The sequence below is a fragment of the Mesoplodon mirus genome, assembly GCF_964341445.2.
Source record: "Mesoplodon mirus genome assembly, chromosome: 2".
In the NCBI taxonomy this organism is placed as follows: domain Eukaryota; kingdom Metazoa; phylum Chordata; class Mammalia; order Artiodactyla; family Ziphiidae; genus Mesoplodon; species Mesoplodon mirus.
The window spans coordinates 54577484-54591744 of NC_138977.1; the positions used below are offsets into that span (position 1 = coordinate 54577484).

The 14261-nt window shown below is 34.8% G+C and overlaps 1 protein-coding gene across 1 annotated transcript in view; it reads right to left on the reverse strand.

The window, feature by feature from the left end:
- Positions 1-2999: 2999 nt before the first annotated feature.
- CTNNA3 (catenin alpha 3) overlaps positions 3000-14261 on the reverse strand; it is a 1654963-nt gene continuing 1643701 nt past the window's right edge. Inside the window, exon 18 of the mRNA XM_082639545.1 lies at positions 3000-3414. Within this exon, the coding sequence (XP_082495671.1) occupies positions 3127-3414 (288 nt within the window). The 3' untranslated portion in view covers positions 3000-3126. The remainder of the gene's footprint in view (positions 3415-14261) is intronic.

Here is a 14261-nt window from a genome sequence, read left to right on the forward strand (position 1 = left end):
TTATCTTAATACTGATAAATTCAGAGATTTGCGAAGACCAGAAGGCAATTTTAAGAATATTGTATTTTCTAATACATTCACAGTTTTCGTTCATGTCATAAGACAAGCAGAAAGGGAATAATTAACAAATTTCCTTAGAAGTTTAGTGTTTGAATTTTTTTCCAGACTCATTCATTTAGTCCATTAGAAAGAAGGAAATATTTTAAGCCATTAATTTCCACTTGTGATAAGTAAAAGGGAAAGATTTATATTTATCACCTTTCCTATTTAATGAAAACCTTCCAGTTTTTCTAACTAAAAAATCTTGAGTGGATTATGATTTCACAGATATTTTCTAACTTATCATTCTGATTTCAGTCTAATGTTTGCCAGTGATGCTGGTGGCTAACCAGGATGGAACTGCTGTCCTTCAAAGGTGATATAAACCCTCTCCTCCCTCCCAAAGATTTTTTTTCCTTCATAAATTAACATAACGGAATCTCCCTAAAAGAGAAAGGTGAGTTTTGATTAGCAAGATAAAGCAAAAGTATCATTAGAAGAAGCACCAATCTCTGTGATGCAATTTCAAAAGATGCATAGATGGGCCACCAAGCAAACACTCTCATTAAGAAATTTCTGTCATTCCCCTGCCAGAAGAAGGGCTTAGTTATAAATATATACACCACCTTCATACTTACGGATTAGATTCATTTAACTTTGTTTTATAATGTGAGGATTTGTTAATATATTTGCTGCTAATTTTTCTTCTAAGTATTAGACTATTAGCGGGTTTGAATTGAATTAAATCCTGAAATGCTACCCACTGCAGGAATCGAGTCAGGTGGACACATGTCCTTCTCAGCTCTGTACATCTTGTTCTTATTGCACCTTTGATTATTGCACCAGACTTTACTCCTGGAACATTCTCCAAGTTAATTTTTTTTAATTAAGTTTTGCTTAATCATAGTTGTTTGCTTTGAGCTAAGCTGGAAATCCGTCTACTTTGAAGAGGAGGACTTGTTCACATCTCATTTTTAAAGAGTCATTTTCTTAAGATAGATACAGAGGTTATTTGATAAGTGTATAATTTCAAATTAGTTATGTTCTTTTTGGCATCCGGTGCTGCATTCTAAACTCTAACCTGTGGAAAGCTGATGTAGAATTAAACAGACATTAGATATGTCAATGAGACACTTATGATTCTTGAGCATGTGGCTTTAGGAACTAAGATATCCTAGTAGTTTGGTAATTTTTAAAAATATTATTTTCTCCACTAAATTGTAAATTCACACTTCTACCTGAGAAAAGGAAGTGTCATAGATGTAACTCTTGTAATGTCTACTCTTAGAACAGAAAATGATGGTAGCATGTCAACAAAAGAAATTCCCTGTTTTGCCTTAGTTAGCTAGCTAGTTCTGGACAATAGAATTATCTGGATTCTCTAATTCCTTTCTGCACTGCCTTTTCTTTTAGGGAGTGGACTCTGTCCAGAATAATATTGATCTTGGGCCAGTGCATACTGCAAGACAGGCAGGAGCTTATTGCTTTCACTCTTGGAAAGTGTATGTATCAATACTTAGCCCAGGTAACCTAGCATTTTGGAAGAACAATATAACATGTTACAATGAAAAGTTTACATTTTCCCCATAATTTATTAACATATTGACCCATTAAATCCCTTTCCCATATCATTTTGTTCAAGATACCACACACATCATGCTCCCAACCTTTATGCCTTCTTATGTTTCACACATTCTTTTACCCAAACTGGCCCTCCTAACATCAACTGATGTTACATGTTTAAACTTTACCTAGTCAAACTAAGATGACATGGTTGTTGAAACAGTTCATTGATGGAAATGTTTTACAAAGTGAATTTACGATTTGGGTATAATTTTGATAAAGTAGAATAGGACATTCATGTTTAAAATCCTGTGACTGGGAACTCTGTGCATGAGAAAAGGTAAAACTGAAACTTAACTCCTCCAGAGACAGAGAGAAAGAAGTAGAAAGAGAGAAGCAACACACTAGACTCTGAAACTATTATAAAGTCCATTATGAACTCAATTCAGGATGAGCACAATGACTGCAGTTATAAAATGACCTCAGTGGCTTTTATTTTTTAAAATGTTATTAAAATCACTCTAGCTTCATTGCCACTAACTCTACTTCAGAGTTCAGTGGTACAATTCACACACATTTTTTGAGTTATATTTTACTCAGTGACAAAATGTTTTTCAAACTGGCCTTTTCCTTTTAATTACACTTGCAAGGTGATACAAAGGGAGTCATGCAGAACTCCTTGAATTTCTGTTATCAGTCATTACTTGCTTGGGGATAGAGTTAAATGCCCATTTCCCCAATGGATGATAACTCCTCCTCCATATATGTAGTATTCTGGTGGGCCTTTTTAAATCCAGAATTCAACGTGCAGAACTGCTGAACACAGTGGGGTCCTGAAATGCACATTTGTGGCATGAAAACTCATTGTAAACTTTATAATGTTAATAAATTGTTTCATAAATAATTAAGGTGGACCTTGAAAATCCAGAAAGTAACTTGATTGCTCAAGCATGGTTAGTTTCTGATGAACATTAGCGCAATCAGTTGACAGTTGTTAGAAATATCTAGAGATGGAATTTTTTTTTTTTCCTGTAGAAGGAATCACACATGTCGGTCAGGTTACATCAGATAAAGGAAGTATGGAGATTAAATGGGAAAGTATTTTATGAAATCTTTTGTTTCCATTGAAAACCAAGTCAAGAGCTCATATCACTATTTTAATTCAAAATGAAAAGGGTGAGTATACTTAAGCTGTTACAGATGAACAGGACTCATCTGAGTCTCCTGTGTTCATTTAGTAATGAATATAAGATATTCTCTATGCTGGGAAAGGCTCAATGACACCTGAAGATTTCATTCATTCAACAAGCATTTGTTGATTACTTATTAGATTCTGGCCATAGAGAAATGACAATGGCATGATCCCAAACATATGTTGCTCATGTTGGTTAGGCTTTCAATGTTTTACATTATTTGTGGGTTAAATTCTAAGTTAGTGAACTTACAGAACTAATCAAGTGTAAAAATAAAGCAGTGTGTTTAGCCAGGACTTTGTAATATAAACACTAGAGTAGAATAGTGGTTTCAGTAGATATGTCTTCCTCTAAATTCACTCATCACTTGCACTGGGTGGATTTTTTTCTTTGCTGAGCCTCGTCTGACAGCTGCGTAAGTTTCCTCTGGTTTCTCTCTTTTAATCAAGGGTTTTTTTGCAGGAGCCTTCATTCTCCACATAACAACTGGGTGCCGGGGCCCAGCAGGACTCTGAATTCGGATGATCTTGGTTGAGGCAATGTAAGACATTTTCACTGTTTGCACTACAGCATTCATTAAATTTTTGGCTGCTTGGATCAGGGAGGTGACACTGTCCAACTGTAGGAAAAAAACAAAAAACAAACTATTATTCAGAGAATGTAATCAGGAATTTAAAGAGATTTAATGTTACAGAAAATGAAATGTGCCACTTTGTTTTTATCCCAGAAACAAATGAGTTATTCCTCATTTTATATACCTATGTAAATTATCACATCAATCTATTTTTAACAATTAATCTAGTCATCTGATGCATAAGTAGTTCCATATTCTATTTTCTAAGATGATAGCTTAGTTTTTTTTTCTTGGTTTTCAGTGAAATCAATTCTGTACCTTCTATATCATACCATAAGAAACAGATGGTCACTGCTTTCTTTGTAATGGATCTCCATACTTCCAGGGTTAATGTTCACTCCTTTTATAAGAAATGACTGTCTACAGTAAAAGCTATGTCATATATAAGTAACTTAATAAAACAACAACTGAAAAATCTTAGGGAATTCATAATCTACGATAAATATCATACACACATATGCATATACACATGCATGTATACCACTCATTTTCATGAATATTTCCCAAATCCACCTACAAGTCTCTTTTTTAAAAAACACGTAATTCTTACACCTATCAGGCAGTGTATTAAAACAGATCTTTTCAGTCAAAGTTGGTTTAAATTCCAGATCTGCCATTTAGTAACATAAACAAATCACTAAACTGTTTTCATCCTAGTTTCCTCAGATATAAAATAGGAAAAGAGTACTTATTGAAGTTAAATAACATGTGTAAAGAGCCTAGTAGACTGCCACATAGTTGTTATTAAATATTTCCTTTGTTTCTTGTGAAGGCTGACAAAATTGCTTAATTATAAAGATATACCAATGAAATTACTAAAAGACACCTTTTCCCACATGATTCTATTTTGTAATTGTTGTTATGTTTTCTGGGTTGTCCACTAAAACCATCTCAGGACAAAATGAGGTGATATTCCTAGAATCTTGCAAAATACTTTAGAGCTAAGCCCAGTTGGTTCATTTTTATATAACTAATGCCTCTTCCATTATTTTAGTTTGGCAGATTGTCATCCACAGCCAACTCACACAGGAAGATGTGCTTCCACTGTCACCTGGCTATGATGTGTGCTGTCAGGTGAGGCTCAAACACTGCCTCTGTAGTTACTGAAATCCATCAGCAGCTGACTGGCCTGAGTACTCTACTCAGTTTGCAGTTTGAGGAATCTCATCTCACACACACAATAAATGAGCGAAGGAAAGTAGTAAGCTCAGGTTATGTGCCTGGGGCAGTGGTCTAGCTGGCTGCTTCCTCGGTGGAAAATTTAATTAGCCCCATTATATGCCAACCCTGAAATCCTTGAAAAGGTAACACCAAAAAATATGTAATTTGAAAGGCAGTAATACTTGAAAACTACACATCTTTGAGTCTTTTTACTTACTGAAGCCAGAAATGTAAAATCTTTGTATGTGTCAGGAATGACAATTTTTTTTTACAAACATTAAACAGGATTTCATGAAGCACTCACGTGTATTTCAGAGAACACTTAGAACTTCTGAATCTGTATACAACTTAAAAAAAGACAGACTTTGAATAGAATAACATACTTTGTAATTAACGTTACTCTGTGGACAAACTGCACGCTAAAATCTGCTGTTTAATAATTAGCAATTTTCATTAAAGACCTCCTAGAGCTAGTTAGATTCTGAAAGTAGTTTCCAATCTCACTGTAGTAAGAAGAAAGTTTTTCTAAATGATGAATTAACCTGAATAGTACTGAGGATCCTTGGTAATCTTCTCTTTCAAACATGAAACTATTTGGTGTATTCTGAGGGCTCTGTGCTGCCATTAAGTCTTCTGGAGAAGAAGGTCCTAGGGACCTACTGTCATTCAGGATTTCACCAGGGCCTCTGGCCTTCCCACCCTAAAACTGACATTCTCTTCTCCTTTTGACTCTGTAATCTTGTCATGTATAGATTGTATTTATTTCATTTGCTTTTGAAGCAAATGAACCCACCCATACAAGTGGGTTTTATACATAAACCTATAGTCTTGAAAGGAGGTTTAAGTGAAATTCATGACTTAAAATGTGGAAGTTGACTTGTCTTCTTTCCTCACTGAATCAGCAAAGCCCTGTCTGTGCCATTGCGGTTTCTTATTCTGGCCTCTGATAAATCTATGTATTTAAAAATCCTAAATGACTGTAGTAGGACTTCTCCAGTAGACTGAAGAAAACCACAGGACAAATTATCCCTCTAGGAGAGCATGAAAACTAGTTTTGCAGACAGATTAGGACAATTGCTGCAAGAATACTGTTATTTCATGAGGAAAGCTTGTAAGACATTCTATGAGGATCTTTGAGGTCCAAGAGCTATATGCCCTAAGAGGCCTGACTTTTTGCTATTAGCCAGATCACAAGCCACACAAGCAAGGGGCATGGACAAGCCAAGCAAATGGTAGGGAATTTTGAGGCCTAAGCAGTGCCTCAGGCCTACTCATAGAGAATAACTGCACAATTTCATGTCTCCAAAAAGCATTATAAGCCCTCTTACCAGGCTTAGTTTAATGAAAAATCCTCCAAGGGAAGAATTCAAAAGAATTCCCTTTGTGGAAACAAAGCATATTTGAGTAGGCTAATGTACCATTTTGGGATCTCTGTGTTCAATTTCTTGAACAAAGTTTTCTGAATTTCACAAGTGTACCTGTGCAAGCGAGAATGTTATTTTACTCTAAAGGCCTGGTAGAATAAACCAATCAGACTATAAAACTCAGGTCCAAAAATTCTCTTACCATTGCAAATCACTTTCATCAACTGAAAAGGCTTCTAAGTAAATGTAACTTGAAATGTTTGTCATAAAACGAGCTATTTTTCCTAACATCTGGTAACAATCCTCTCTGATTTGGATGAAGAGTTCTTGATCACAAGGTATCAACTGAGAAATGAAATGGCTTCTAAGGCCCTGAAACCTCCTAAGGTTATATGTAAATATTTGCATGCAAGTACATGTAAGCAGCTTCCTGTTGACTTCTTTCCATAAAAGTGGATGAGGTTAAAAAAAATAAAGAAGATCTTGATCCAAATTAAAGGCCTGTGATCTATATAAACTGGAAGTCTGTTCTCTTACCATAGTAAATAGGAATATAGCCATCTTTCTTATGGTAGTGACTTGTGCTTATTCTTACAATACTGATGTGGTTTCAAAATAACTGAACTTATGGGTCTATTAATGTCACAATAAGATCTTCAATATTGTCAATGTTCAAAAATAAATCAGACATAGTTCATAAGTTCTGCCTCTTTTTTTTTGAGGATCTACATGAATATACAGATGATGTTCAGTGTTAGCTCTAACTACAAGATGTATTTTGCAAATAATCCAAGTTAAGACCATCTAAATAGACTCCTTCTCAATATTATCATTCGACAGATCTTAGTTTTATTGTAATGTCTCTTTTGTGCTTTGTGGTATGTAATCTGTGATTTCAGTTAAGCTACAGTACAGTCTGTCCAGTTCTAAGAATGTTTTCAGACAAAAGGCTTGGTCCTAGTTAGATGTGTGTCTGCAAGCCTTTGCTGTGGAAAAGGATTATAACAACAATAAAAGGTATGTTCTTTTTCCTCATAAAATGTCAAAATTTTGTTCATGTATACATAAAATGGCTGGATCTTTTTACAAAACTCGAAGTTAAATACCTGTGATAAAAGTCCTCAACAACTACATCAGAGTGGAATGTTTGCTGGCAAATCTTTGTTCAAATCTTACTGTAATTATTGATAGTTAAGAGGAATATCCAAGAAAGACATGCTAATTATTCCTTCTTTTAATTTTGTAAGTTCCTCATCTACGTCATGTCAAAACACCAGAATGTCTTGTGCTTACTGCTCTGACTCTCCACATTCTGGATACAAGACCTTTGTCAGAAATGTGTTTTGCATGAGGTTGCTAACGCCCGCTGATGTAGATCCCATACCCTTGCACCTGGGCTGTCACCTGGGGAAAGCATAGATAGCTCCCCAACCCCTGTGTGAACTGCCATGGCAACTACAGTTGCTGGGACTCCTGTGGAGAGAAATGCCTGGTGTTGCCTGGAAAAATATATTTCCTGTCCTATAACCTTCTAGGTAAACTGGTGCCAAGGTAGCCTATGATATTCTTGTAAGTCTCAATGTTTACCTGAATTTAAAGACCCCTGGTGGATATAGCACCTGCACAAAAGTAGTACTTGAAAGGCAAATGTGTGCGGTTTAGCTCCAAGTATAATAACAGCTTATAATAATTGCTAATATCTATTGTGTGCTTCCTGTGTGTTGGCGCTGTTCTAAACAGTTGACATAAATTAACTCACAGCAATCCTGTGAGGTAAGTACTATTATTATCTCCATTTTAAAGATGAGGAAACAAAGGAACTAGAAGGTTTGGTAGCTATCTCAAGGCGACACAGCTATTAAATGGTAGAGTTGGAACTGGAGCCAAGGCAGTGTTGTTCAAGTACCTGGTACTTTTACCCATTACACAACACTGCCTCTCAGTAATATGGCACTTCCAATGCGTATTTTCAGATATTGTATAGCTGAAGAAATTGCACCAACATTAATACAATGTCTAACATTTTTAAAAAATGACTATTCAATAACTGTTTTTAGAAAGGTTATAGAATTTTTGTATGCATGTTGGTACTAAGAAAAATGAGGGTATCTTACTTGCCAATGTATTTTGTTAGGATGATAGTTTGATAATGTCTATACTCCATTATTTTCCAAGCAGCATGTTTTTGAAATAATAAATACAAATACTCAGTCATCCTCATAAGCCCCAAACAGTTTCAAGACTTTCAGATTAAAGATATTTTCTAACAAAACCTTTAAAAATTTTAAAATGTAGATCTCAGTAAACATATCAATAAGGCAAAGATAAACCATAAACAAATCATATTATAGTTTCTAGGACATGGGATTGTATAACATTTACTTCATCTTTAAAATATGTCATACTGTAAATACAAAGCAAACTTTTTTTTTCTGATTCTCAAACAAAATTAAATAAATTTGTTTGCCTTGGTTTTGCAGTAGAAACCAGGATTTTGTTCCCAGTCCCTGGAGTTTCTAGTCAACCTGTACTTAGTTTTAAAATGCTCAGTTAAAGTATTTGGAAATAAGGTTAACATAGGTAACGTTAAAGGGCATTACATATGTGTGTTGGTAGGTAACAAGTGACAGCTTAAATATTTCTTAAAAGTAAACACTATTATAGTCTTTCTAACTTATGATTGGTCTAATAATGGTAGTTGTACACCATAGGAAATATTTAGATACACATTTGTTAGCAAAAATACATCATCTAATTCAACATGTTTTTAGTATCCACCCTGAACTTTTCTTGAGGACCTAATTTTATCCAAGTTCTTGCTTATTAACACATCCTTTTGTTTCTGAACAGATTTTTAGAAGAATGGCCTGTATTGAAAACATTCTCCTTTTTATGTTGCATTCAAAAATGTTAAAGAGCCAGGCTGGCTTAATGGGAAAATCAAATAAGGGGCTTTGTTAAGGTTAGTCAAAATGGAGTTATACATCCAAATTGAAATTGTCAAGCTTATAATTAAATTGAGAAGGTGGCGCCTTCTTTGAATATGAAGAGTTATTCCAGTGGGCCACTGATAGGATTCATCTTGTAAATTTGTCCTTAGCCAGCTCTCCATTAGATCATGACAACAGAAAAGGACAACTTAAGTTGAAAGGGGGAAAATCAATGTATGGAATAACTAAAGAAATTTAACACTGCTGAAAGGGCCATACATGAAATGAAATATGACATTTATTCAGTTGTAATATATTGTCCTGTCAAAAAGCATTTTCCGATCTTATTGTTTTCTAAAGCACATATTCCAGGCCAAAAACATTTTATGTCATCTTAAAAGGAAATAATAAAAAATATAACACCAATTCAGGTGGCTACTCAGAATGCTTTTTAATTCTATTTGAAATGGCTTATTTTAGAAATACTATTGGTAATGTTAGTGATTAGCTATCCTATAGTCATGTTGGCTTAAAGGCAAATGATTAGCTGAAGAACTAATTTTCTACAACAATTATACCCCAGCTACTAGTTACACAGATGCTTTACTAAGTAGTGCTAGCAGGAGGGGCTGGGTTTGGCATGGTTCTCTGACCTTCTGTGTTTCAGCCTGTGCTGTTCTTCTCTCCAGCATCAGGCAGTGCTCTGAGTTCTGCCCTTTTCACAGGCATCTACTGATAATACTCAACCTGACATCTTAATGACGTTGCAAGGACTCTGTGCTGAGAGTAAGAAAGCACCGTTGTTGGTCCTAGATCGTACACTTATCTCTTGCATGACCATAGGTAAGGAAAAACTAGGTTGTGTGAAGCTAAAAATCCAAATAGCATCCGTTCTCCAATCCATGTAAGGACTTCCATTTCATAGACCTTTTCACCTTCCTCAGCACTGTTTTTCAACCTGTCTTGATCATCATCATTCTACCATTTTAACCCCTCTAGCTGCAGTAGTAAACATTTCTTAGCTTGCTTCTGTCTGCTACAGCCAACCAGTAGAAGACAGATGTCCGTGTTCCCAGCACTGATCCATAGGTTACTCTTTCTTAGAGAATCCCCTCATTGGCCAGATGGGTTTCTAGATAAATTGGTGGCCACCAACCTGAAGCTGACAGAAAATGCTTTTGTGTCTTTAGCCAATTATTGCACCCATTCTACCCAAACACTATTTCAAACTTCCACTCTAATCAAACCTTTGTCACCTCACATTCTCACTTGTTCTGCAGATTACTTCACTTAAAATATAAAAATATAAAACAAGAAAGCAAGCAAACAACAAAATAGTAACAAAAACAGAAGCAGCAAAATGAAACTTCCTGAACTTGTCCTTAACTCCTGTCCATTTTTATTAAAATGAAAGTTATCTCTTTTTCTCTATATAAATGATACTTCTAATTATACCCTAGATTCTATTCCCTCTCTGCCTTTTTGGAGATTTTGCACAATTACTAATTATTTTCTACCAATGCATCTTCATTCTACTCCTTTCTATTGGCTTTTTCACTGTGGTATTTGTTTATTTTTTATATTTTTATTGAAGTATCGTTGATTTACAATGTTAATTTCAGGTGTACAACACAGTGATATAGATCATAATACATTTAAAGCTTTTACAAAATATTGGCTATATTCCCTGTGCTGTACATTATTACATACTGTATTTTATTTATTCATACATAGCAGTTTGTATCTCTTAATCCCATACCCCTATCTGGTGTCTCCCCACTGTTAATCACTAGTTTATTCTCTATATCTGTGAGTCTCTTTCTGTTTTGTTATACTGACATTTGTTATATTTTTAGATTCCACACATATAAGTGAAAAAATACAGTGTTTGACTTTCTCTGTCTGACTTACTTCACTAAGCATAATATGGTACATGTCCATCCATGTTATTGCAACTGGCAAAATCTCATTCTTTTTTATGGCTGAGTAATTTCTGTTTTCCTGACACACACACACACACACCCCACATCTACTTTATCCATTTATCTTTTGGTAGATGTTTAGTTGCTTCCATATCTTGGCTACTGTAAATAATGCTGCTGTGAACATTGGGCTGCATATATCTTTTCAAATTAATGTTTTCATTTTCTTTGGATATATATCCAGGAGTGGAACTGCTGGATCATGTGGTAGTTCTATTTTTTATTTTTTGAGGAGCCTCCACACTGTTTTCCACAAACCAGTTTACATTCGCAATAACATTGAACTAGGGTTCTCTTTCTCTACATACTCACCAACATTTATCATTTCTTGTCTTTTTTTTTTTTTTTTTTTCCAGTACGTGGGCCTCTCACTGCTGTGGCCTCTCCCACTGCAGAACACAGGCTCCGGACGCGCAGGCCCAGCAGCCATGGCTCATGGGCCCAGATGCTCCGTGGCACGTGGGATCCTCCTGGACCAGGGCATGAACCCGCGTCCCCTGCATCGGCAGGTGGACTCCCAACCACTGCGCCACCAGGTAAGCCCGATTTCCTGTCTTTTTGATGGTAGTCATTCTGACCGGTGTGAGGTGATATCTCATTGTGGTCTTGATTTGCATTTCCCTGATGATTAGAAATGTTGAGCATCTTTTCATGTGCCTGTTTGCCACTGATATATCTTCTTTGTAAAATGTCTATTCAGATCTTCTGCCAACTTTTTAATATGTATTGTTTGTTTTTTGGATACTGAGCTGTATGAGATGTTTATTTGTTTTGGAAATTAACCTCTTATATGACGTATCATTTACAGATATCTTCTCCAATTCAGTAGGTTGTGTTTTCATTTTATTGGTGGCTTCCTTTACTGTGCAAAAGTTTAAGTTTGATTAGGTCCCATTTGTTTATTTTTGCTTTTGTCTATCTTGCCTGAGGACAGATCCAAAAAAATACGTCTAAGGCTTATGTCAAAAAGTATACTGCCTATGTCTTGTTTTAGGAGTTTCATGGTTTCAGGTCTTATGTTAGGTCTTTAATCCATTTTGAATTTATTTCTGTATATGGTGTGAGAAAATGTTATAATTCCATACTTTAAAAAAATTTTTATTTTATATTGAAATATAGTTGATTTACAATGTTGTTAGTTTCAGGTGTACAGCAAAGTGATTCAGTTATGCATATATGTATATCTATTCTTTTTCAGATTCTTTTCCCATATAGGTTATTACAGAGTATTGAGTAGAGTTCCCTGTGCTATACAGTAGGTCCTTGTTGATTACTTATTTTATATATAGTAGTGTGCATATATTAATCCCAACCTCCTAATTTATCCCTCCCCACCACCTTTCCCCTTTGGTAACCATAAGTTTGTTTTCTAAGTCTATGGGTCTGTTTCTGTTTTTTTCAATTTCATTCTTTTACATGTAGCTGTCTAGTTTTCCCAGCACCACTTCTTGAATCCCTGTTGTATATTTTTGCCTCCTTTGTCATAGATTAATTGACCATAAGTTCATGAGTTTATTTTTGGGCTCTTTATTCTGTTCCATTGATCTATGTGTCTGTTTTTGTGCCAGTACTGCATTGTTTTGACTGCTGTAGCTTTATAGTATAGTCTGAAGTCAGGAAGCATGATAACGTGCAGCTTTCTTCTTTTGTCTCAAGATTGCTTTGGCTATTTGAGGTCTTTTGTAGTTCCAAATAAATTTCAGGATTATTTGTTCTAGCTCTGTGCAAAACGTGGGTATTTTGATAGAGATTGTATTAAATTTATAGATTGCTTTGGGTAGTAGGGATATTTTTAACAATATTCATTTTTCCAATTCATAAACATGGAATCTTTCCAGTTATTTATATCATCTTCAGTTTCTTTCATCAATGTCTTATAGTTTTCAGAATATAGATCTTTCACCTCTTTGGTTAAATTTATTCCTAAGTATTTTATACTTTTTTATGTGATTGTAAATGGAATTGTTTTCTTGACTTCTCTTTCTGATAGCTCATTATTTGTATATAGAAAATCAACAGATTTCTGTATATTAATCTTGTATCCTATAACTTTACTGAAATCATTTTATTTGTTACAACAGCTTTTTGGTGGAGACTTCAGGGTTTTCTGTATATCATGTCACCTGCAAATAGTTATGCTTTTACTTCTTCCCTTCCAATTTGGATGCCTTTTATTTCTTTTCTTCTCTGATTGCTGTAGCCAGGACTTCAATACTGTGTTGAATAAAAGTGGTGATAGTATGCATCGTTGTCTTGTTCCTGATCTTAGAGGAAATGCTTTCAGTTTTTCACCACTTAGTATAACATTAGCTGTGGGTTTGTCATAAATGCCCTTTATTATGTTGAGGTATGTTCACTCTCTACCCACTTTGTGGAGAGTTTTTAACATGAATGGATGTAGAATTTTGTCAAAAGCTTTTTATGCATCATGTGACTTTTTTATGGTTCCTTTTGTTAAGATGGTATATCACACTGATTTGTGGATATTGAACCATCCTTGCATCCTTAGAATAAATCCCCCTTGATCATGATGTATGATCCTTTTAATATATTGTTGGATTTGATTTGCTAATATTTTGTTGAGGATTTTTGCATTATGTTCATCAGTGATACTGGCCTGTAATTTTCCTTTTAGTGATATCTTTGTCTGATTTTGATATCAAGCTAATGTTGTCCTCATAGAATGAGTTTGAAAGCATTCTTTCCTCTACAAGTTTTTGGAATGGTTTGAGAAAGAGATAGGTGTTAACTCGTCTCTAAAAGTTTGGTAGAATTCACTTGTAAAACCATATGGTCCTGGACTTTTGTTTGCTGGGATTTTCTTTTTTCTTTTTCATTTTTTTCTTTTCTTTTTTTTTTTTTTTTACTGATTCCATTTCATTACTGATAATTGTTGTGTTCATGCTTTCTATTTCTTCCTGATTCAGTCTTGTGAGACTGCACATGTCTAGGAATTTGTGTGTTTCTTCTAGGTTGTCCATTTTATTGGCATATAGTTGTTCTTCGTGATCTCATATGATCCTCTGTTTTTCTATGGTGTCGGTCATAACTTCTCCTTTTCCATTTCTCATTTTACTGATTTGAGACCTCACTCTATTTTTATTGATGAGTCTGACTAAAGGTTTACCAATTTTGCTTATTTTTTAAAGAATCAGCTCTTAGTTTCATTGATCTTTTTATTTTTTTAATAGTCTCTATTTCATTTATTTCTCCTCTGAGCTTCATGATTTCTTTACTTCTACCACCTTTGGGTTTTGTTTTTTTCTTCTTCTGCAATGAACATTTTGGTACATGTCTCTTTTTGAATTATGGTTTTCTCAGGGTATATGCCTAGTAGTGGGATTGCTGGGTTATATGGTAGTTCTATTTGTAGTTTTTTAAGGAACATCCATACT